This window comes from Coturnix japonica, chromosome 1 (genome assembly GCF_054131305.1).
Source record: "Coturnix japonica strain WE chromosome 1, WE-NBRP24, whole genome shotgun sequence".
NCBI lineage: Eukaryota > Metazoa > Chordata > Aves > Galliformes > Phasianidae > Coturnix > Coturnix japonica.
Window position 1 is genome coordinate 28,505,971 of NC_140663.1, and position 23,760 is coordinate 28,529,730.

The window sequence follows — 23,760 nt, forward strand, 5'->3', positions numbered from 1 at the left end:
CTGTTTACTGTAAGTTTGGCTTTAATAGAGTAGGATGAACCAAAGTGATTTGAAATTACACACTGGTATTTCCCTTCACTGCTGAATTCAACATTGCGCAGTCGAAGGATGGTGGTATACTCCATCACTTCACCGCCTTGCGCCCGGAGGTGTGCATAATTCTCCATTTCAGCATCATGCAGTAATTCATTGTCTTTCTTCCATGCAAAGGTCATCGGGGAATCACTGCTGCTGGCTGCCGAACATACAAAACTCAAATTGGAGCCTTTAATTGCTGACTGGGTTTCTGGCTGGACAGTGATCTGTGGCTTAGGAAAATCATCTGCACAGAGGGGAGAAGGAAAAAAAGAAAAAGCAGCACTGAGGAAGAGTAAAATATATCTGAGCCCTGAGGACTATATTTAGAAAAGATTGTACAACTTGTTTTACAGGTTTAAGAGAAGAGTCAAGTAAGTATTTATAAAATGGATACCCAAAGTTTTTGTTTTAAATTTTGTCAGCCTTAGGGCACTTAAAGATGCCATATTTATGAATTTATTATGCCAAGTCAACTCTTATTGAAGACAAAGAACACTTAAAAGCAGACTGTGTGTGTAGTTTCTTCAAGAGAGAAGAGCCCCTTGACATCTGGAAGAATTATTCTGAGTGTAAGTCACAAAGTATACTCTTCATCTTAACAACATCTCAGTCTGCTATGAGTTTTTCTTTACTGAAAGCCTAGTTTTCTGCTATCAGAAGCAATGTTTAAGTCCTATTTTTTCCCAAACCTGCAACAAGAAAAAAAAAGTAAGAAAGTTGCTGTTCCAATGATTTGCTGCACTGACCTATTTTGCAAATGCAGCAGTGTTTAAAATCCTATCAGAAGGCAGTGCACAAGAAATTCAAGTGGTTATCTGTGGAATTCTTCTTGCTATTGCTAAGTTACCTCCAGAATGCTATTTTGTGAGTTTGCAGAATTAGCTGCCTTCTGAACCAGTTATTCTGTAAACTGCACATAGATCACACGTACAAAAGGAGAAGTCTCTCAAAACCAAAAGGCCCCAGCGCTCCTACCTACTGACAAAGACTCAAGCACAAATTTCACATGCAATGAAAGAAAACCCCCAACCCCAAACTACTCCTCACCACAGAACCTCCCTGCACTGCAGAGTTATACTTTACCTTGCCCATTTGTTCTTTACTCTCATCATTTTGGAAACAACATACAATGGTCAAAGCATAATTTCCTTTAATGAATCTCAACATGGCCTGTTACAGATGGATACACAGACAGTCTGAACCTGAGCTACAAGTCACCTGAAAGTCTGATGGTAAGCTCCAGGTACAGAGCAACATGGATCTCCACCCAGAACCTGTACTTTTGACCTGGATCTTAAGAATTAACCAGGCCACTTAGTTTTTCACCTTCATATCCATGTATTGAGTCCTCCAAGTCAGATTATGCTACTTGCAGAATAAATTAATACCGTCAAGACTTTGCTTAAAGATAACTAACATTTTAAGTACTTTAATTAGCCACGTGACAGGGCAGGAGGCGAGATGACCTCATTGCAGCCTTTCAATACCTGAAGGGAACCTACACCCATGGGGGTGTAAACTCTTCAAAAGGGCTGACAATAGCAGGACTAGGGGAAATGGTTTTAAGTTGAAAGAGGGAAGATTTAGGTTGGATGTTAGGGGGAAGTTCTTTACTAGGAGAGTGGTTAGGTCCTGGAACAGGCTGCCCAGGGAGGTTGTGGATGCCCCGTCCTTGGAGGTGTTCAAGACCAGGTTGGACGGGGCCCTGGGCAACCTGATCTAGTAAATGTGTATGTTTGGTGGCCCTGATAGGCAGGGGGGTTGGAACTACATGATCCTTGAGATCCCTTCCAACCCAGGTCATTCTGTGATTCTGTGAAATGTTTAAAATAGTAATAGGGCATGAGAAAATCAATCAAACAAGCAGATACTACAGAATATGAAAGATAAAACCAGTAACATGTTTTCTTCAGGACAGAATAACATAGGAGTATTTATTTTAGTATGTGCCACATATGTGTGTACACACAGATGCATCACACACATACACATGTGACCTTTCGCTTTTGAGGAAAGCATTTCTCGTTTTATAGAAGCCACTTGACTATTCTACAATGAAAATCAAGCTATACATCACGGAGGCGGTACTCCTTAGCACTCAGCAAAACTTTAGTAATTAATTCAGGTCACAAAGACATCTACTCTATTTTTATTCCACAGATATCTTTAGTACAGAAATGCTTCACAATTTATTTCAGCTTGAAATGTGTGGCTTTAGAAAGCATAAATTATATTTTTTTCTATTTTTAACTTCACAAATATGAAACTCTTGTCTAACATGTGCTGTCCTTGGAAAAAATAAAGGAGATTCCTTAAATGTGTTAAAATTAATTCATTAAAAATGTCACTCAAGAGCTTAAAGAAAGATCACTGTCCCCTGTGGTTTAGCACATAAGAGATATATAATTAAAACCTCAAAGTGAATATATTGCCAGAATTAACTTCTCATAAATAATTATCTAATATATACATATATGTATAATTCATATATACTTCATTACCTGTCAAATAATCAGTAATTTAGTGCACTACATCAACCCTCCCTTTTCAGCACTAGCTAAATTATGCACCATTTACTCATTACTTACTATTAATATATAAAAACATTTGACTGCTAACAGGAAGAGAGAAAAAAATTCAAGTAACATTTTATGTTTAGTGCCTGCTGTGTCACTGAAAAAAAGGATGCGAGTGGAAACAGTATAAATTAAGCAATCATACTTGCAATGAAAGGAAAGTTACTGAGAAGACAAATACAACATTTGAGTTTTCTTTAGCAATAGAAAATTAATATATACATAACAAAAACATATGAAATCCAGGTAGCTCTCTATTTTCTTAGATTTTCCAAAGTTTCCAGTCAATTCATTAGGAGTACTAAAACATACTTGCATTGTTGTTCTGAATTCCTAGTATATGTATACCATTCTCCCTCATGCACAGTCATAATGAATGCTACTCCATGCAGGTCAAGAAATCTTATCTAAAGGCAATGCTCTCACCTGAAATTCTCAAGCCCTAAGGTAAGAATATTTTATTAGTCTTCACTGTCTGGCATACTGAAATACAAAATAGTAGTAACACTACTGAAGGAAATCATAAGTTTTAAAACACGGTTCAAATATAGGCAATAACTTGGTGTTCCCATTTTTGAAGCAGACTTCAAGCACACACAAAGAAGTCAGATTATAGCTATTTTATCTTCTACTTTTCTCAGCTTTGGAATAAAATCAAATTTGATGAAGTATGAATATAATTTGCAAGTAACCAAAAACAAAAATGGCATCTTAAGTTATCCAAAATACAGATCACTTAAGAAGAATCCTTAGAAGCATATGCATTTACCACCACAAGCTGCTGAGCTTTCTCTTGCACACTATGTGATGTCCTATGTAAGCTATACACAAAAAAAAAGTCAGGAAAATGTCACTACCCATTTTGTAGAAAGCCACAAATGTAGTACGTCTACATCAGATTTTGGGAACAGAAAAGAAAATGTTAACAAACATTAAATCCTTTCAATTTTACTAATAAATTCAAAACATCTAAGAAGACACAACCAAAATCAACATTCAGCAAACTTTTTTTCTACGTAATGAGGAATAGAGACTATACTCACCACAGACAAATGCATCCAAGCTGACAGCAAAGATACTTCTCCCTTTTAGAAGCTGAGGATGGGCACAACTGGCGTTTACAAAGGTCTGAAAGTTGTTCTCTGACACCCACTGCGGTAGCCACTTTAACTGGCAGTCACACAAGAGACTTGATGTGTTTAAGTGCCTAAGTAAAAGCAATTACACTCAAAGCCTGTTTGCTTGGATTCTCATAAGGCAAGTCAATAAACATGAAGCTAATTTTTAATCTAAATACTTCCATTACAAGAAAAAGTCACCAACACTATTTAGCTCAAATGCGATGACATTCTTGCCAATATTGTGAAATTTTACAAAGCGCACATATTCTCCTTAGCTCCAGTTTCTGCAACGCATAAGCTTTCAGGCAGCTGGACATGTTTCTAGTGTTTCGGGTCAACAGTCAAAAGTAGAAGACACAGAAAGAGCACTTGAAATAGCAGTCCAGAGGAGAGGTGTTTCGAAAGCTAACACCAGAACAATTCTGAGACAATTTCTTTCCTCATTCTCATTTTTGTCAGAATTTATCTTGTGGCACATATTTTAAAAGGAGAACACGGAGATGAAGAATAGCTGGTATTGCAATAACAAGTGCAAAAATGGTTATCAGTGCACCTAACTTCTGTGAACAAATCGCTACATTCACAGAGGAATGAAATAATAAAAGAATAAACCAGAGTGATACTCTGTGAAGCACATGCAATCAATAGCTGAAGTAGGAAGCATTCAGTTCAGTTAGAATGAAATGACTAGATGGGAATTTATACTAAACAATTTTACTTCTGGGAAAGTACTTTCTATCATTTGCTTGTGTCTTGTCTCTCTCATACATAAGAAGCCTACTAGGAGACTCAGGAGAAATAGAGAAAAAAAGGAAACCAACAACTTTTGAGTAGTTACTTCACTGAAGTGTTCAGGAGACTGCTATCTTGTGGTATATCACATCTCCCAAAGCAGCATTAGCCTGTCATTTCATCACATTTGATCAGTCTTCAAATAATCTGGATCAATCCCTAGATGTCAGTCCCAGGCTCCCACTGCTTCTTTTGCACCACACCTAACAATTGTCCAGCAGCTGGCTGGCTGAGTTCAGCAAACTAATCAATACAACTAAATCCAAACTAAGGAAGAAGAGAATGCCTGGCTATGGATAGAAACATGGTTGCTGCTTTCTACAGCACCTGCAGCTGTGTCAGGATATGGTTAACACAAAACTGAACAGTCAATTGACCATCATACAAGGTTCCTCACTACTTTTTCTATTGCACCCAATACCACGTAACAAGAGCTTTATGTTCTTGTTATTCTTTTGTTTGTTGCCACATTATGCAGTAGAGCAACTCAGAGCAACAGATCTAACAACAGAAGGATGATACGAATAAGGGGAAAAAAGAACGCATATTTAAGAGTAAGCATTAACTGTGGTCAAAAAGGAGTAATAGCTGCATTTTTCTCTACAGAAAATTGTAGCTTTAAAATCTAATGCTTTTATCAAAAAAATAAGAGAAGACAAAAAAAAAAAAAAAGTCAAGAAGTTTGCATTCTTCCCAATGACCGCTTCACGACTTCTCTGAAGACCTGCCCCTATGCTGCAGCAGGACTAAAGGACCCAATTACAAGCACTGACAACTTGGTCTTTATAAAAGAATTACTTTACTGCATTTCACTGGTCCAGTAAGCTTTAGCTCTGCAATAGCACTGCTGATGCTACAGCACATTACATCAAAGTCTCCTGTATCTAGTATCTATTAGAGATCAGCCAATTTAAAATCAGGACTCTAGATACCAAATGTAGCAGAAAATGAACACTCCTTACCCTATGCCATCTGACTTAAACACACTTGTCACATAAAAACTAAGTAAAAAAACACCGACACCTTCAGAGATGTCAAAATATGAGTTTATCACTGTGTCAGGCAGCAACTTACAAAGCTCTTATATGTTTATATAGTTAAGAATTCAATAGAGGTGACTATTTTTTGACAGAAACTTACAATTTGTTGAGTTTCTTCATTTGTGAAAAAGCATTTCCTTGAACTGACATAATTGCATTATTACTTAGATCCCTACAAAACAAACAAGAAGAAAAACGTTAAAGAGTAATTGATTGAACTAATGTATTCAACATGAAGTTTCTAGGAACAGTTTGTTACATCAGTTACATACAAAGGTTTTACTAGCTCAAAAACCAAAGAGACAATATTGAAGAGTTTTATATAGCATGCTTAATAAATATGACACCTTCTGTATTAATATCAAAATTCACATTCAGCAGAACTCCATTAAAAAACCATAAAAAACTCCATTAAGAATACTCCCATTATTCAGAGTGTGTTTCATTCAACATCATAAGTAAAGCTCATCAGTCCTATTTTTGTTTCTATATCAAAATTTGGGGGTTTTTTTGTTTGTTTTTTGTTTTTTTTCAAATGATGGCTTAAATAAGAGTGTTTACTACTTACAGGTGTTCGAGTGCATCCAAGCCAGAAAATGCTTTCTTTGTAATGGATCTAATTCTGTTTCCTTGCAGTATCCTGAAAAGAAATAACGTACATAATGCAAAAAAGATGGAAGTTTTCTTGAGCCAAACAATTGTATTTTTTAGCATTTATTTCCAAACTGTGACTAATATTTACCATTCAGCCTTTCTCAATGCAGCAAAATGCCTCACCTTTAAAATAAACTGATTTACTGCACTTGACTAAACATCTTGATTTTATAACGATTTTAAAGCATGTTTAATGTATACAGTTCAGGAATATATATTATTTATACACATAAGCATATTTTTATTGCATGGATGTACAATTTCAAATTGTCTTTCCATACCAGTTAAGCCCTTTCCATTGGATGCTGCACTGCTTTATCAAAGACTATTCCAGACACTATACATCTGTAATGTTTGATAATACACTTTTTTCTAAAAAGTTTCTAAAAATAGTACAGTTGAAATGTGCATGCGTATTTCAGATTAGCTTCACTCAAAAAATCAGAAATTGCTTTCATAGAAATTAAAACTTCATAGCAAACAAAACGTTAAGGGAGAAGAACCACCTAACCATGGAAAACATAATATCACGTTGGACTGGTCCATCACAAGAGGCATAATGTAAGCTACTTATTTATTTTAAAAAGAATTAGACATGGTGATACTCACAGCTTCTTAAGCTTATCCAAACCAGAGAAGGCACCATTCATATCTTCAATAGCCCATGATATTTCATTGTTTTTCAGATCCCTATTTAAAAGGAAAGGGGGCGGGTGGGGAAATCAAACCATGAGAGATATTAGGAAAAAGAAGGTATGTACTTCTTAAAGAACACGTATTACTTAAAAAAAATTCCTGAAATCATTGTCTCACAGCACTTTTTTTTCTCCTCCTTTTGAGTTACTTCATTATCATTCTTACTGGAACACTTTGACAACTATAAATTAGCACTTTTTCCACTGATAATTACAAAGATAGCAAAACCAACGCTGATAATAATTATAGAACTAAACCACATTCCCCTACATGGGTTTTCAGATACAAGACAGAAGGAGGAGCATCAGAAGAAGGAAAAAAGATCAACTGTTGCCTCCTTCAAACTGAAATTCATTTATGTCTTTGTATACTGTGAACATTAATACACTGAGATTAATTAATAAGCAAACTGTTTCTACACTCTACACTATTCACAGAATTAGCTATGTTACCTGTGACACACAATGATATTTGAGAGATTTGTGAAAAGAACAGTGTATCAACAGAGAATCAGTAGGTAAGGCTAAAGGAGAACAAGTCTGTGAGAAAAGGTTTAATGATTCTTCCTGTGTAAATTTAGAAATCTGACAAAGTCTTTTTGACTTCTTTTTATGACCTATATATGTATTTAAAAAATACAGAATGCATCTCTGTAAATTACATCTTTGCTGGATGCCTCTAAATGCCATCACTCTTTAAAGTCTAGAGGGAAAAGTAGAAGTAACTTCTTCATTCATCTGGCTAACAGATGAACCAATGGTAAAAAAATAAAAAAAATAAAAAAAAACAAATTCTAATGAAGCAAAGTATTTTTAGATTAATTTACTTCTTCTTCGTCCTTTAAGAAATGCTATTTCAAAATATGAGATCAAATGCTTAAAATGATTGCTCAATCAGGACAAGCACCTACACATACACAGTGTTGCCTGTTCAATTCTACCACGATGGAAGGTATGGACTTAGTTAAAACAGAACTATCAGGTCTCTATGGCTGTGAATAGGCTGCTCACTGCCTCTGAATGAAGAACTGCTACCAGAAAGTTTGTATTAAAATTAACAGTATCCACTACACAGTCTTTAAGAAATAAGCCCTCCCTCTTCAGACTATTGTAGGAAAAAAAAATCTTACTGGGCAAAAGAAAAAACAGTATGCTAGGAAAGTTACAAAAGGCAAAGCAAAGCATAACAACAACAACCTAACAACATACAGACGGTTTCTTAATGTTTTTAACCTTAAAACTCAAGCTAGTCAACTTACAAAGTCTGCAGACTAGAAAGTCCCCGGAAGGCACAATCAGCAATGTAGTTTACTTTGTTGCTTCCAATATACAGTCCAACTAGCAGGCTTAAGCCAACAAAGCTTGAATCATCTAGCCTTGTTAATTGATTGAACGTCAAATCTCTGCAAGGAAAAATGGATTTTAATGTTTTTGTTCCATTATTTGTTACTCAGTTCAACCCAGATGAATTTTCAAGTGGGAGAAGTGGTTCCTTTACAATGAACACAAAGCCTATCACACTATTTTTGACCATACAGCTTATCATTTCTAATTATTCACAAATTACTGCAGAACAAATTTCTTTCATTTGAAAATGATTGCGTTATAGCTCTAGAACAACTACAGTGAAATGAAGCAGTCATGGATGGCTTCAACTTCTTCCAACAAAATTTAACTGTCTTATATGTAGAAAAGTTGCTGTCACCTTGGAAACTTTGTTATGAAAAATTCACAGATCAGTGGTAAGAAGCTCATGCTTTGGCACGTACCCTAATTTCAAATCTGGAATAGAATAAAAGCTACTCACAGCTCACTGAGTTTTTGGCAAAATTCCCAGGCATCAGGACTGATCCTGCTGATGGCATTTTGGCTGAGATGGAGCTGCTGCAGCATCAGCAAGCCATAAAGCCAGCCTTTGGTTACCTCTGTTAAGTTGTTATGGTCCAGCTGCCTATACATACACAAACAGAAAAAAAAAAAAAAAACAACTAAGATTCAGAAACTCAGTGATGCACGTGCTTTGCCACAGGTCCACATTTCACTTAATGATACTGGCCAGATAGCTGCAGTGTATGTTTAGATCTGTTTACACCATGTTTTATGCATGCATTCAGAATGCACTGCTTTACATACATAGTAATTAACACTAGTTGTTTTTCAAACCATGCCAGAATAGGTTAGTTCATAAACACTTCTATAGTTTAGCAAGCAATTCTATTATTTACAATCGTACTTAGTGTATTAATAGCACAGTCTATGAAAGATGGTACTCACAAAATTTCCATGTTGGTTAATCCCCAGAATGCACCATCCATGAGCCTAGTAATCCCGTTTCTCTGTAGTTTTAATGACTTCAAAGCTGGAAGTCCTTGGAAAGTAAGCCCATCTATTTTTTTAATTTTGTTGCGATTCAGTTCCCTGCATCAATAAATTTTACAGTTTCAGCAGAAGTTTACTCGCATACCAACAACTTCTCCTACCTCCCTGGAAACAAATTTTATTTAAATACCTGCCTTGCAAATTAAAAAACAGAAGAAAGATGTAATAAAATTCAAACCTTTTACTGTAATACATTATGTTCGCCCATGCTATTACTGTTCTGCCTTTCTAATACTGAGGATATGTACTTGATAGTTTACTTAATGGTTAGATTTAAAGAATCCTTCTAGACCTAGTATGTCATGATCGATCCTGTTCTCAAAAGTGACATCAAGTTCCTGGAGTCCATCCAGAAATACAGTTGTTAATTTTCACTTTTAATTTGCATTATGATTGATTACTGATTGCAAAGTTAAACTTTCTAGTTGTAATACTTAGCCAGAACAAATATCCTGGATAGTTTCTCCCTCTCTTAGTCTGGAATCGGGAATTCCTTATATACCCTTTCATTGTCTTCTCTAACTGCTTACATAGTTTCTTCCCTCTTTCTCAAGTTGTCTTAAGAACTACACACACATACACTCCTTTTGTAGGCCTGACATTCAGACTCAAATGTAATAGGAATTATAAGGTATATCTAGCGCTGGAAGGTAAGCTGCAGTGAGAGCAGCACTCCATATTTTTGGTTTTCCTGTTCTTTCAACATTTGCTTGGCTTTGGTCCTTTTCAACTACGAAATCCGTACCAACTCCAGGCAGCTTTCTGAGCAACACGAAAAGGGAAGTCTACTCTCATGCAAGTACAGAAAACAACGTTAACTGTTTTTTTAACAGTGGATTTTAAACTAGCTACTGTTTGCTAAATTAATAGCTGTATTTTCATTTGTTTATTTATTAGAAACAACTGATGTAAAAAGTGACAATACTGGACAGTACTACAAAAGGTCCTCATGGCAATGAGTGATAATTTGCCCCTCCAAAAAGATCTTTGATTTATCAGCCTGCATCCCATCATCCCATGCAACCAAGAAGAATCTTCTCCTTCCAAAAGTCACTTTGCTCAGAGAAACAAAAACCTAAATAAAATAATTATTTATCCATACTCATTACTATATAGCTATGGTATTATGCAATTATTATTCAGTCTCAGCCTTCTAAGACTTCAGCTGCCCTCTCAGCTGCCCTGATACAAACTCTATTCTGATAACAAATACCTAATATAAACCCCGCCTCTTCCTTTCATATGTTTAAAAATCCCTAAGTTGTAAAGACCATTCAGTGAGAACAGTCTTTATTTCTTCCCCACTCCTTCTCTGAATACATTATTCAAGTGATAACATGTGAAGGCTGCTCCAAGTGCAATGCCTCCTATTTCATAATGTTGGTACACAACATTTGAGGTGGACATGTGGCATGGCAGTAGAGGCTTAACCTTCCCACTACTATTCAGTTCAACTTTGTTGCTGTGCAACAGATGGCAGCAGAGGGGCAGCCTCAAAGAATGGCATGAATAGCACCCTTGCTATTCATGCACACTTGATGAATGTTTATGGAGCTCAAACAGTGGATATGAGCACAGGGAGATGGTGGGTGGTGCATCTCCACAGTGATGATGGTGCTGGTGGGTCACCCTTGCTCATGAAGATTTTTATGAGCACAGCATGCAGATTGCTCGTAGCTGAAGAAAATGCATAGCTAAGGATGGTGACTGTTGAAAAATAGTGTTTTGTAGCTGAGAATTTTCTTCATCAGATAGTGTTATTGTGCTCACACTCGTCTGTTGAGGTTTAGCTCATACATTTCCTCTGTGCACAGGAAAGACATAGTCACAGTTCCCATTTGTATCAAGCATCCTAACATTTCACTGTTTTTAGGGCTTTTTCCTTTCAAAAATAATCTAACAGTTTGTCTTGCCTGTTTAGTGTGGAAAATAATTACTTGGCATTTAACAAAGTGAAGTCCTAGACCATCCTCTTGTCAACTTATCATACTTTTCAAGATTTCCAAAAGAGTCCCATCTTTTGGGAATATATTTCCCCATATTCATTCATATTCAGTAGCTATATTTATTATTTATTAAGTAAAATAGTTGTAGACCATATAATATCAGTGAAACTCATGAAATTCTACTTACTCAAGCATAATGTTTATTGTCATACCTTTCAAAAGCAAATTAATTCCCTTTATGTCACCATAACGTTTGAATATGATGATCGTAAAGGTCTTTACCAACCTAAGTGATTCAGTGATTCTAAATGATTCTATACTTCTACAAACATACTAAGAGACTGATGTAGTGAGTGATAAGTCTACTTCATTTCTTAATTTTTCCAATGCTTATTTTACATAAATAATGCTATTTGCTATTAACCTTTTTTTTTTTTTTTCTTTTTTTTCTTTTTTCCCCCCTATTAATAGGCAGACAAATTTAAACACAAAGACTATTCATATCTCACCAATATATAAGACCGGTTTTGTTCAGTATAAAGCTGCAATTGGTAAGGGTTGCAGTAATGTTTTCTGTGCCTGTCTCACTCTGCATCTGCTTTAATTAAAGGCTAAAGTTCAAGCACTACCAGTGCTTAGAAAACCTGAAAACAATTAGTCAATTGTAGGTTGCACTTACAGGTGCTGCAGATGGGAAAGTTTAAACATCTTTTGAGGGATTGCTGAAATTCTGTTCCTGTTCAGTTTCAATACTTGAAGTGTGGTAGACAAATTGTCAAAGGTACCAGGCTCCAAGGAGGTTATTCGGTTACTGTTAATGTACCTGTTGAAACAATGTCTAGAAGGTTAAATTTACAGTTATTTAATAAAATTTTAATACCAAGTAGTGAAACATAGAGCTCTCAGTCTGCATATACTGTGATAAATTAAATTTCATTATTCGCATTAATCAAAGCTCTTGACAACTCAGTCTACAGTCAAATAGTATTTTGCCACCAATATTTTTTCTGTTCTGCAAGACCATATTATTGGCAAAAGACAGCATGTTGCCAAAATATAGTATGTTGCAGCTCCATTACTTTCTTCACAGTATAGCTCTGTCTTGGCAGTACTACTATAAAAAACATTAGGGTAAGTTCAACAAGGTCTACAGAACTTCATGCAACTCAAGACTAGACTGGCACCCAGAACTTAAATTCATTTTACTACATATTTTTTCTCTCAAGGGAGACACATCTATTCATTTAATCTCAAGATAATGTCCTTCACTATAAATTAAAACAGTTCAATGCAGCAACCGCTATATTCAAGTCTGCAACTTAGGTTAAGAACAATGGTTAAAAGTAGGAACATTTATTGACCGTCTGATTAACATATATTTTGTGCTTCAACATACAGTTGCCAGTCTAAGTTTGCCATAAAGATTTTTTGAAAGTAACCTTAAAAATAAAAATAATAATAATAAAAAAAAAAATAGAAAAGAAAATGCAATGCTAGGTTTTACTTACAGATACTTGAGCTGTAAAGAAGGAAATGATGACATTTTTAGCTCGGATATGTTGTTGTTGCTCAAATCCAAAGTTTCTAAACTCTGAAATGGTTTCAGATGTTCAGATAAGATGTTGGCAATCTTATTAGTGGTCCTGAAATGTAATGATAGAAATTTAAAAAAAAAAAAAAAAAAAAAAAAAAGTCATTTCCAGAGCAAACACTTGTTAACTAGGCGTCACTGCCAAAATTAGTACTTAATTTCCCTGCTTGTTCTATAGGCAGAGCATTAATTTCTAGTTTTCTTGAAATACAAACTAGAATGTTCTGAGCAAATGCAGTCATCAGCATTTCTTGATTTCTTGAAACATTTTCCCAGCAAATGGGAGTGTGGGGGGGGGAAGAGGAAGAAGTATTATAATCCAAAAGCATTTCATTGCTTTTAAAATGTTAAAATGGAACACAAAACCCTACATTCATTAATCTCTGAAATGTAGATATATGTTATTTGCATTGAATATAGTATGTCACAATATTGCAATGAAATCAGGTCATAGTTGCTTTTTATTTTAGTCAAACTAACTCAACAGTACTCAGACATTCTGCTTTGTTTTTCTGAGAACTCCTACAGCATGAAATTCAAGCTAAATTTCCATAAAGACGGAGATTGTGAGATTGATGACAGTGCACTCCCCCCAGAAAAAAATGTTCTTTAATACTACAATTAGATCTAGTATTTTTATCCTGCAAATTTTTCAACTGTGTTAGCAAAGAATAAAATTTGTGCTTCTCATAACTCCTGACAGAGGGTCTGGTCTTCTTTTTTGGTCAGATTTCAGCTAAGCATCACATTCAATTCTACAATAAAAAATTTACAACTATTTGAAGACTATCCTAGTCTGCTCTAAGAAACATCTCTACTTTCACTTCCAATTAAACGTACTTTTTCTAGCAATAGTATTTCATGTTCACGCTCAGAAACTACCATAGTTTTTGTCCTGGTTCTATAATCACACACGTACATCAGCAAAGTGAATAGATTTATTTGTTGGGGCTAATGGTACACAGGGGGAAAAAGTACATGATTAATTAAGTGAATGCAACCCAAAACGATCCTTGTTACGTTCTAAGTTCAAGTCAGTTCTGGCTGTGGTACATTTTGTTCCTAGGAAGATGAATGATGAAAATTTAGGTGCTCTCTTCAGCTTCCAGAGATTGAAGGCAAAGGCAATTTCAGGTTAAACTATCAACAAAAGTGTTTTTTCTGGAAAGTGTTTGCCTTTATTAGAAATAGTTGCTCTGCACACAGTAAGCCATACACTTAGGATGGCATGGGCAACACTCACGTAAGCAAGGGAAGGATTACTACTAAAGACAAAAAAATTCTGACACAAAAATTGAACCGTAAGTTAGATTAATGGGCCTTCTGACCGCATACGGGAACGGATAAGTGATCTTACAACTCCTCCAATGCTGCTCTTGTATCATGTTTAATTTCTCAGGCTGTCTGGTAGAGTAACACTATTATTTAGAAACAACAAAAACAACAAACAACCTCTTAACAGTAAGTTTTTATAATAAATCGAAACAAATTACTTTAATTAAAAAAAAAATAACAACAACAAATACCATGATGTGTCAGTTCCACTGTCCAAACGAGACTGTGCATTAGATAACAAGTCACAGAGTTGCCTTTATGCATTAGTTTGTTTATAAGGTAATTACTAACAAGGTATTAAAACTGCCAATTACTTGAGTGACGAATAAAATTTTCCTTGCAGTAAAAGTGTGCTCCAGCAGAAGCCAGCAATTTCCTGAACTGCACGCCTCCTAAATTGCAGTGTGAAAGTGTTCACTTACAGACGCAGCTTACACAGTGCTCTCTTTGTGTCAATATTGCTTCATAAAACAGAAATTCCTCACAACTGGCAGGATAATAGCCTCTGTATGACAAAGTTGAGTTGGACCTAATGGAACTGAATAAAAGTCTTTTGCAGCCTTCATATTAGTCCTTAAACTAACTGGCAAATTATTAGATGTAGGGCAGATTACAATAAAAAAATACAAATAAACAAAGAATCAGCTTATTTGTTTCAGTGATTGTTCTTTTTCAGATATGATAAGGTCATGTCATAGGGAGAAAGTAACTTCTTTCATTCACCAAAACAGAGGTCCACATCAAAGTCCTACTTCATCTCACAATGAAAATCAAATGAGCCCCCACCATGCCTTCTTGCCTCTTTGTATTTGTGGAAGCTACTCAAATGCAAAATGCCTAAATGCTTCACTCCTTACTGCTCCAGCCTCCTAATCCAGTTTTCACTTAAAAAAAATTCAAACACCATAATTACCCAGCACTGGACAAATCTCCAAGTTTTAAGGTTCAGCTCTAGTTAAAGTGAAAGTCTACTTCCAATTTGACTTTTTCTTCACAACATCCTTTAAGAAATTCAAATAAATATCATTTCCACTTCTTTATAAGTTCCAAATAAGTATCAAAACTACTTAAAAAGATGTGACTGAAAATGCAACCTTGTCTGTTACAACAGATCAAAAGAATATCCCCTAACTTGGCACAACAATATGAGTTTGTTCACTCTGAAAAAAAAGTACAGTTGCTGTAACCACTGTGTTCAGACAAAAGAAGTTCCACATGCTGCACCAGTTTCATTTTGCAGATCCTGAAGGGAAAATTAAAGCAAGCAGGGATTTCCTTTACAAGTCAACCAGTGCATCAAGTTCTCACAGAAATATGCCAATGGCAAACAGATCACAATTTCTCCATGTGCAAGAACATGCAACTTCTTTATATCTTTTCCTGGTGCACATGAAGAAGAAAGACTACTGAGGAACACAGTCAAACCCACCAAAATATTCACTTTAATTTGAGTACATATCTTGCTATTCAACTGTCTACACCCTGACTTTCAGGTCATAAAGAGAAAAAAAACAACCAACCCCTCCAAAATACTGTGCACATAAATTGATTTAATTATTTTCACATAAGCCTGAGTGAATAGCATCTTAAGACAGAATATTAGTTTTTCATTAGGGTATGAGAAACACTGGCTTTTCCTTTCTGAATTCATGACTTTAGACACACCAGTAGGTCAAAACATTTATAACAATCCCATCAATCATGATCTCAAGATTCATTCAATATAAACAACAGCTACAACATATCTGACATATTGGCTTGTACTTTCCTTGCCTCTAGGGAAATACAAAGCAGGACAGCAATTGCCACATCCATTTTGTTAAGGACCTAGTTAACACTACTTAGACACAGTTCTTATGTACTGGGAGATCTGTTTTTAAGATGTGAGGTAATAAGATTATATATCTCAATAAAGATTGCCAATACACAGCATTTTATATCTCAAAGAAGTATCTACATAAGCTTAAAAATGGAACTTCATTGCTCTGATCTTATAATACAGAAATTGCATCTCTAGATCTGAAGTGCTTGCTTCTAAGAAAAGCCCACTACAAAAAATATATATATACATTCTTGCACTTCCCCTCTGAAGGATAACTTCCCTCCAAGTAGATCTGGATCTGCTGTGTTACGAGAGCCTCTTTGTCTTTAATCCTGAATCATAATCCTAAAAAGGAGCACATGTCTCAGTCTGCAGATGGAACAAAGTGAGAAAAAACAATTGTCCAAAAAGACAACTTTGGAGAGTTATCTGTTTTCCAAAATTGTATACAATTCTGCTTTAACACCTTTGTGATTCTGGACTATCTCTTGTTCCTCACCTAGTCCACTAAAGGCAGAACATATTAAATTTGCATTAGGAACAAGCAAATCAATCATGGTGAAGTCTCTTGGTCACTTGCTAAATATTAAGAAGATATATAAGGAGAAAAAAGCATTTTGCTAGGGCTAGATACATCTTTCTGAGCAATGCTGAAGCCATGACACTGAGATGCTGGGGTTCACAAATGCTTAGCTGACCATCTTCTAGTACACACCTTTAAGATTAGAACTGGCTTGGAGGCAGCCATGTCAGCACAGACCAAGTAGATGTGACCGTTCATGTCCATCCGAGTACACACATGGTCATCTCCATTATATTACACTATGGCACAGTCTCCAATCTTTGTGGTTGCTTCAACCTGTTCTTCCTTCCACTCACCCCTTGGTGTCATATGACTCCAGTCACATTTGCTACTTGCACATTTTTCTCAAACTCCTCCAGACTTTTGGAGCTATCTTGTGAAACAATCATGTGGAGACACTGAGCGGTAGAAAAATTTAGCAGAAAGAAAGAAAATAATTGATAGTAAGGATAAAAGACTGAGACTGTAATAGTTGGCAAGTGATGGAAGACTCCTGTGTTGTGGCTTTTTAGAATGAGAACTTAACTAGTATATACTACAAGAAATAGTCTCAGTAATTTCTATAATAAGAAAGAGAGAAAAAAAAGAACATTTTTTTCTCTGATTACTACACAGTTGACAAGTAAAATTAGTGACACTTTAATGAACAGTAACATCACTTAAAATTCTGTAATTGTGATGTCAATCTTAACACTCCTTTTTTAAGAACTCCCTAATACTAATTGGACTACACACTCAAAACCAAATACAACCAATGAATTAAGTTCTTCCAGTTTCTGGAATCTTTGCAAGAATTAGAGATGAAGGAAGAAAGGTTTCACTTGAAATATTTCTGAGATGATGATCAGATATAGAGCCAGGTTTACTTGGCAGTCCTACTGGTAAGTCTACAAAAGTCTGCTGTCCAGTTCACACAGAGGCTACAGGCATTCCTTGAAACAAGTAGCTGTTCTTTCTTTTGAAGGTCTCTTTCATACCACAATTCTTGTCCATCACTGTTTTTTCAGGTCAGATGTTTTTTTCTGCTTTTTGTGGTATATAGTCTTAAAGTATAAAACCAAGACTTGTGAAGTCTACAGTCTACTGATTCTTTCTCTAAAACTTGGACAAAGGTTTACCATTTCCTAAAATAAACTGTACAAAGGAGGAGAAAAACATGTAGAATGAAGTTACTCTAAGATTCAGAGATCATTTAATGATTAGAAAGTAGACAGCAGCAAATCCAAACCTCCAAGCACTTAATACTTTCAAAGCAATTATTTCTTGATTCCAGCCATAATACCAATATAAATAACTAAATTTTTCCTTTCAAACTGTTTTCTTTACACTCCGGAGTCTGTTTCCCATTCCACTTTTTGACCTTTCCAAAATAATCATACATTACTTTGCATGTGATGGTCAACTGAACACATAAGTTCACTACTTTAATGAAGGTAAACATAAACAATGAGAATACAGCTATTTCAGCAGAAGCTGATCACAGAAATAATAACCCACTGCAGGCCCAGTGCACTCCATGACTGTCATTTAATGCTAAAATCTTAAACAACTGTAGTCACGGCCCAGATTAAACACAGCATAAAACCCTCCAATTTTATAAATCATATTTTTAATCTGATTTATGAACTTATAAATTAAAAATATGTTTGGTTGTTTTTGTTTTGTTTTTTTTTTAGATTTGTTTAAAATAGAGCCAACTCTTGGAGGGTGCAGACTGAAGCCTAGGCGCTTCAAATCAAACTTCAAACTCTTCTAGACCTACTCTTAACCTCAACTGTCTGCAACAAGTTGAGGGATCTTCTCCCTGTCCACTTGTACTTCATTCAAGATGCTGAGTCACCACGTAATACTCCTCCCCTGCAATAACCATCTACCACAGCTCTACGCTCAAAATCTAGTCCTTATGATGTCTGGCATTTTAACATCATTCCAACTTATCTTGTTCCCTGTGCTGTCTGTCTCACAAAACATCACATCTCTCTCATGATGAATTAAGCCTACCATTCTTCTACTTTGTCACATGGGAATAGTATTCTCTGCTTTTCTGAACCATAATTATTCTTTTCAATTAATCTTTAATACTGTTGATCAGAAAATCATGCCGTTTTTTTTTTTTTTTCCCCACTGCAAATAGTTCATAAAATTTGCACTAATTTCCATTCTCTTTGCAAAAGTATTTATCTAGACTCTATATTTCTGCTACAGCAATCTCTGGGTTTCCAGATATTTCTACCCGTTCCCTGCACTCAATCTAAATTGCTGTCATAAAAATCTAGTTTCCACGTCTGCAAGTCTGACTAAGACAGGTTCCTTTTCAAATTCTTTCATTTACTTCTTCTTAGTCTCCACACCAAATGTCAGACTGCAGAAACTAATTCCAGTAAGTTTTCTGCTCTAGTTTTTTGCTCACAACTTCAGCCCAAGTCACACATGGTTTACCACCACTCTCATTTTTGGGACTTTCTCCAAGTTGCCTTATGCCTGAAGGTCAGTCTGGCATTCCTCTGCCCTTTCTTTCAATCCTTCTTCAAAACAAACTCTTCCAGGCAGCATCCAAATCTTAATCCTTCCCATAATAAAGCGGTAACTGAAGAGATGACAAGGATGTAAAATATTTGACCAAAATTTTCTTAATATTGGGAACCAGACTACAGTTTAGTATGCTGGCTTTATAAACACACAATACCACTTTTCTCTGGCAAGCACAGAAGGGAAAGGCATCCACTCCTACTGAATATAAGCTTTAATTCTCAAGAGTGGTGTCTGAACTTCCTTCTTATGACTATATCTTACTAAATACAAACCAAGACAGCTTTCTTCTGGATTTTAAACACAGCTGTCATTCCCAATCTACTGCAAGAAGACAGATTTATCATTCCTACATCCATTCCAAATAATCTTGCAAATAACAATTATGAAAAAAACATGTATTTACCAAAAGCACTTTGCAGAAGTGGTTCTAGTTGAGGTACAACCAAACTATGCAAATCATTGCTCTACTTCTACATTGGCAGTTGAGCAGATGTATAAGATATTTTGCATGTTCACTTCAACTAATCAAATTTTACTTCTCAAGATAACTACTTGAAGCATGATCTACAACGCCCCTTATATCAAGCCAAATTTTTATATACATTTTCTTATTTTGAACAGAAATGTGCACACAATATTAAAATAAGATCACTTCTAAATAATACACTACTTTTCCTCAGTAGCTACATTTGTGCACAAAGTTATATAAGTATTTATGCTATATGTTGATTAATCAGTCAGGATGAGATTGCATGCATTAATTAATAACAATGAAAATCTACAAGCGTATGTTCAATTGCTGCCCCTCAAAAGTGCGTTCTCTGAAGGGCTGGTTCTACTTGTTACTGATCTGACCCACTGGAGAAGATATGCAAATTTAATGTCTACCATGCTGTATAAACCAGCTCTGAAATTTTAAATTATTTTTCATGGCTTAGATAACCTTGTTGATTTATTTTCTCTTTGAAGAGGATGATTTTGCACTTTCTCAATTTTTCAAGTAGCACTTTCGGCTTTGTTTCTCAAAAGTGTTCTTTGAACACCAAAGGCCTAAAATTAAAAACTGACTAGTCAGAATCGTTTTCAAATAGCTGATCAGAAAGCTACATTTAAAGTTGGAACAATTTTACTTATTAGATAATTCCCACACTCAACTAAGACTGGCAACTTCCCAGTACTTCTGGCCCATGGCATATCCTGAGCAGTATTTCTGTTAGTAATTTTTTGTTCATTAATATTTTAAGCATACAGGACGCAGGACTGCACGGGCCTTCAAAGCCAATGCAGTTTGACTTGGAATATACCAATATAAAGACACTGCAAACTGAATGTTGTTGAAAGCCTTCAGAAGACTGATCTGTGGTTTCAGCCCAGCACTTAACAGACCAGCATACACATTACAGAAAATCTCCTCCACACTGGCCAATGTTGTTCATTACTGCAGAACCCAAAACCAAACCTTCTTGCTTCAACTGCCCTAAAGGGTTAACAGTTCTCTCATGAAAAGAGCCCACATTCTTTATTTAAAAAGATTATACAAGCAATATATGAATGTAACATTTGAAAAATGAATATTGTATTTTCTACTCTGGCTTCACTAAAACTGACTATTTGTCTTCTTGATTAACATGAGTAGTTTTTAGAATGTAAGCTACTGGAATACTTCTATCTAAATCACCTGTTCCACGTGTATCTACAGTTTTAAAACGGATAATTTTTATTTAACAAGAAATAAAATCCCTAACTATTTAATGCACTCCATCATTCAAAGCTAGCCTAATGTTAGAATTTCACTATACACAGTAGAAACTTTGGCATGCATGGGCAATGAGAAACATGTTTTTCTGTTTTTGTTTTTAATATTAATTCTAGTACTTTTATATTTATAAAAACAATAAAATTTAGTTATGGAGGCTGGATACTCAAGAGTTGTACCATCCCTCTAAAGTCACTGACTACAGCCTTCCATCTTCCAAAGCACTGAAGGACACAGAAATACAGCACACTGGCAATTTTGGATGGTGTCGCGTGTGCATGTGTGTGTTTGGATGGTGTCCACTGTGTATGTTTGGCTGTGTTTGGATGGTGTCCAGTGTGTGTGTGTGTGTGTGTTAAATCCACAAATAAAGGACCATGAGTTCATTACCTATACCACATATGCTAAAGCTAAATGTTAAGCAACGCTGCAGAATTTGTAAATCACTAAGTGTCTTTATTCCATACAAAGCATTAATTACACAAACTAGTTATTATTTTCTGAGGACTTGTAAAGTAGAATGTGTAGGCAAATGTCCATAAGGGACTTTTATAAAAGAGTGATGCACTTATATTACTCAGTTTCGATCCATTTCTTCATCTTCAGTAGCACAGCTTTCCCCCAAATATCTTTAAATGTCCTTCATCACTGACTGTACTGAGAGGTTTCCAATTTTTTGTAATTAAAGCAGGTTACAAGCAGAGTAATTTTTATTAACCCGAATAACTTCTTGAGCATTCAGTGCACCCTAAAAACACACGCTACATCCACACTTTCCTATCACGTCACATTTGCACACACACACAAAAAATGACAACGCTGGATGAAGTTTCAGCCTTGCGTGAAATTGCAACTTAAGTCTGATCTGTACTATCAGCATTAATGATTAAAAGATAAAAGTCATATTTGCAGAAAACAGTTATTTAAGTCATGTCAGTTATGTACATCTTCCCAAAAGCTCTAGAGTATGGGAGAAGGCATCACGTCTACTGCAATAAACTCAGATCTTGTATTTTATTTTGTTTGGTTTGTTGATTGCTTTTATATGTTTGTTTGTTCTTTTTCCAGGTGATGCGCTGTGAGAAGTTCTGGCAAGGTTTTTGAACGTTAACAGCTTGCAACCACCAAAGCATCATGTAGATATGTACTTGATGTATAGTTATATATTACCTTTACACAAGCACATACAATGAACACCTTAACTCAAAACTCCCTTCCACAATTTAGAGTATGAGTTTAAGGAGCCCAAATTCAAACCAGATGCAAAATTTTACAGCTATGATAAACCTAAGAGACAAGGTTTTTATTCTCATGTATCAGTATCACAGATTCCAGTTGGTTTTCAGGATCAATGGAACAGGACTGGTACATCTCAGATGTTCTTTAATATCATTAGAACTGGAAGCAATTCAGAATTTTCTGCTTCTCCTGGAAGAAATGTTCATTTCTCTACTTGACACAAAGTGATCCATCAATCCAGAAATAATAGAGGAAAAACAAACAAACAAAAAAAACCACTATTTTTTTGTGCCATAAATGCAGAATTTTCTAATACAAAACTAGTACAACCATTTAAAGAAATTTCTACATCAATTTTACTGTTTTTTAAAAATAATTCAGAAATGCAACTTAGGAGATTTGGAATGTTTCAGGTCCAGGAATAGACAAGAAGAACTTTTGCTGTGGATCCACACACTATGCAGTTTTAAGTTACCAGTTATGAAATACAGTATTCCTCAAAAAATCTTGTTTTCTCCAGCACATGGGTGGCCTGGCCAGCTGACTACAGCTATTAGTCCAATTGGGGAGCTGGAAATCTCTGGCAAATGGCTGAACTTTTTTCTTTATGCCTTCATAAACTACTTTCTGCTCTCTCTCCCAGAAGCCAGTGAAAATGGCTGGGTATCTAGGGAGAATGGAGAGCTGAATTGTCAATTAAATGATCAAACATGCTGAAAGATATTATCAGACCTTTCCAAGAAACATCGCTGTAAAACAGGCATGTGCAAGTACATTTGCTAGACATGAGACAAAATACATATTCATCACATGAATGAAGTGTTAGTTGCATCTCCAGTCATGTAACGAGTATACCTGCATTTGAGTCTGCATTCCTTCCCATGAATGTATATCTTTCCAGGGTGCTGGTGGGGAAGGGGGAGGAGGGGGATCTGCTTGATACCCTTCCTTCTCCTTGTGTTCAACTCTCTGCTCATATCCAGGGAAAACAAGTTGTTGGCACCACTGATTAACATTACTGACAGACTTCAACCACAAGACCAGGAACATCTATTGCTCCAGGTATGTTTTACCATATGTAATTCAGCAGTATGAAAATATCTAAGCTAAATATCCATTAGATAGTTATAAATGAGGTAGATCCAGAAATAGAAACTACACTAGCATGACAATCCACCCATGCTTGTTTATACTGCTCAAAAGATTTAGACATATGGTGCTGTATGGAGATACCTACAGTATTATTTATCCACTGTAGACATATAATCCGTGTAATTTCCTCTGCAAAGAAAGAAAATTCTCACAAAAGAAGTAAAATTCTAAGTCTCCACTGATCAGCTTATGATTATTTGGAAGAATTTTTCCACTTTATTGGTTAAAAACTTTTTTTCCCCCATGAAGATTTTGCCCCAAAGGGAGGCCATTCCACAGCATTCCTTGAAGACTCCTTGGAAAAAAACAACTGGCTTTTCAACTGACAGCAATTAACAGATGTGTAAGGAATGTAATCAAATCAAGTTCCCCAAGACTAGCAGCCTTCTTTCTGCTTTTATTTCAAATTCAGAACAAAGACTCAACAAGGAACCAGTAGTTTGTTTTGGAAGGGTTCCACAGCCTCTTT

General features: G+C 35.6%; 1 protein-coding gene across 1 annotated transcript in view; it reads right to left on the reverse strand.

The window, feature by feature from the left end:
• LRIG3 (leucine rich repeats and immunoglobulin like domains 3) overlaps positions 1–23,760 on the reverse strand; it is a 42,186-nt gene that overhangs the window by 8,406 nt on the left and 10,020 nt on the right. Inside the window, exons 4-13 of the mRNA XM_015855211.3 lie at positions 12,790–12,924; positions 11,961–12,104; positions 9,231–9,374; positions 8,764–8,907; positions 8,216–8,359; positions 6,871–6,951; positions 6,176–6,247; positions 5,708–5,779; positions 3,698–3,861; positions 2–322 (exon numbers count right to left, since the gene is read on the reverse strand). Coding sequence (XP_015710697.2) covers positions 2–322; positions 3,698–3,861; positions 5,708–5,779; positions 6,176–6,247; positions 6,871–6,951; positions 8,216–8,359; positions 8,764–8,907; positions 9,231–9,374; positions 11,961–12,104; positions 12,790–12,924 — 1,421 coding nt within the window. The remainder of the gene's footprint in view (position 1; positions 323–3,697; positions 3,862–5,707; positions 5,780–6,175; positions 6,248–6,870; positions 6,952–8,215; positions 8,360–8,763; positions 8,908–9,230; positions 9,375–11,960; positions 12,105–12,789; positions 12,925–23,760) is intronic.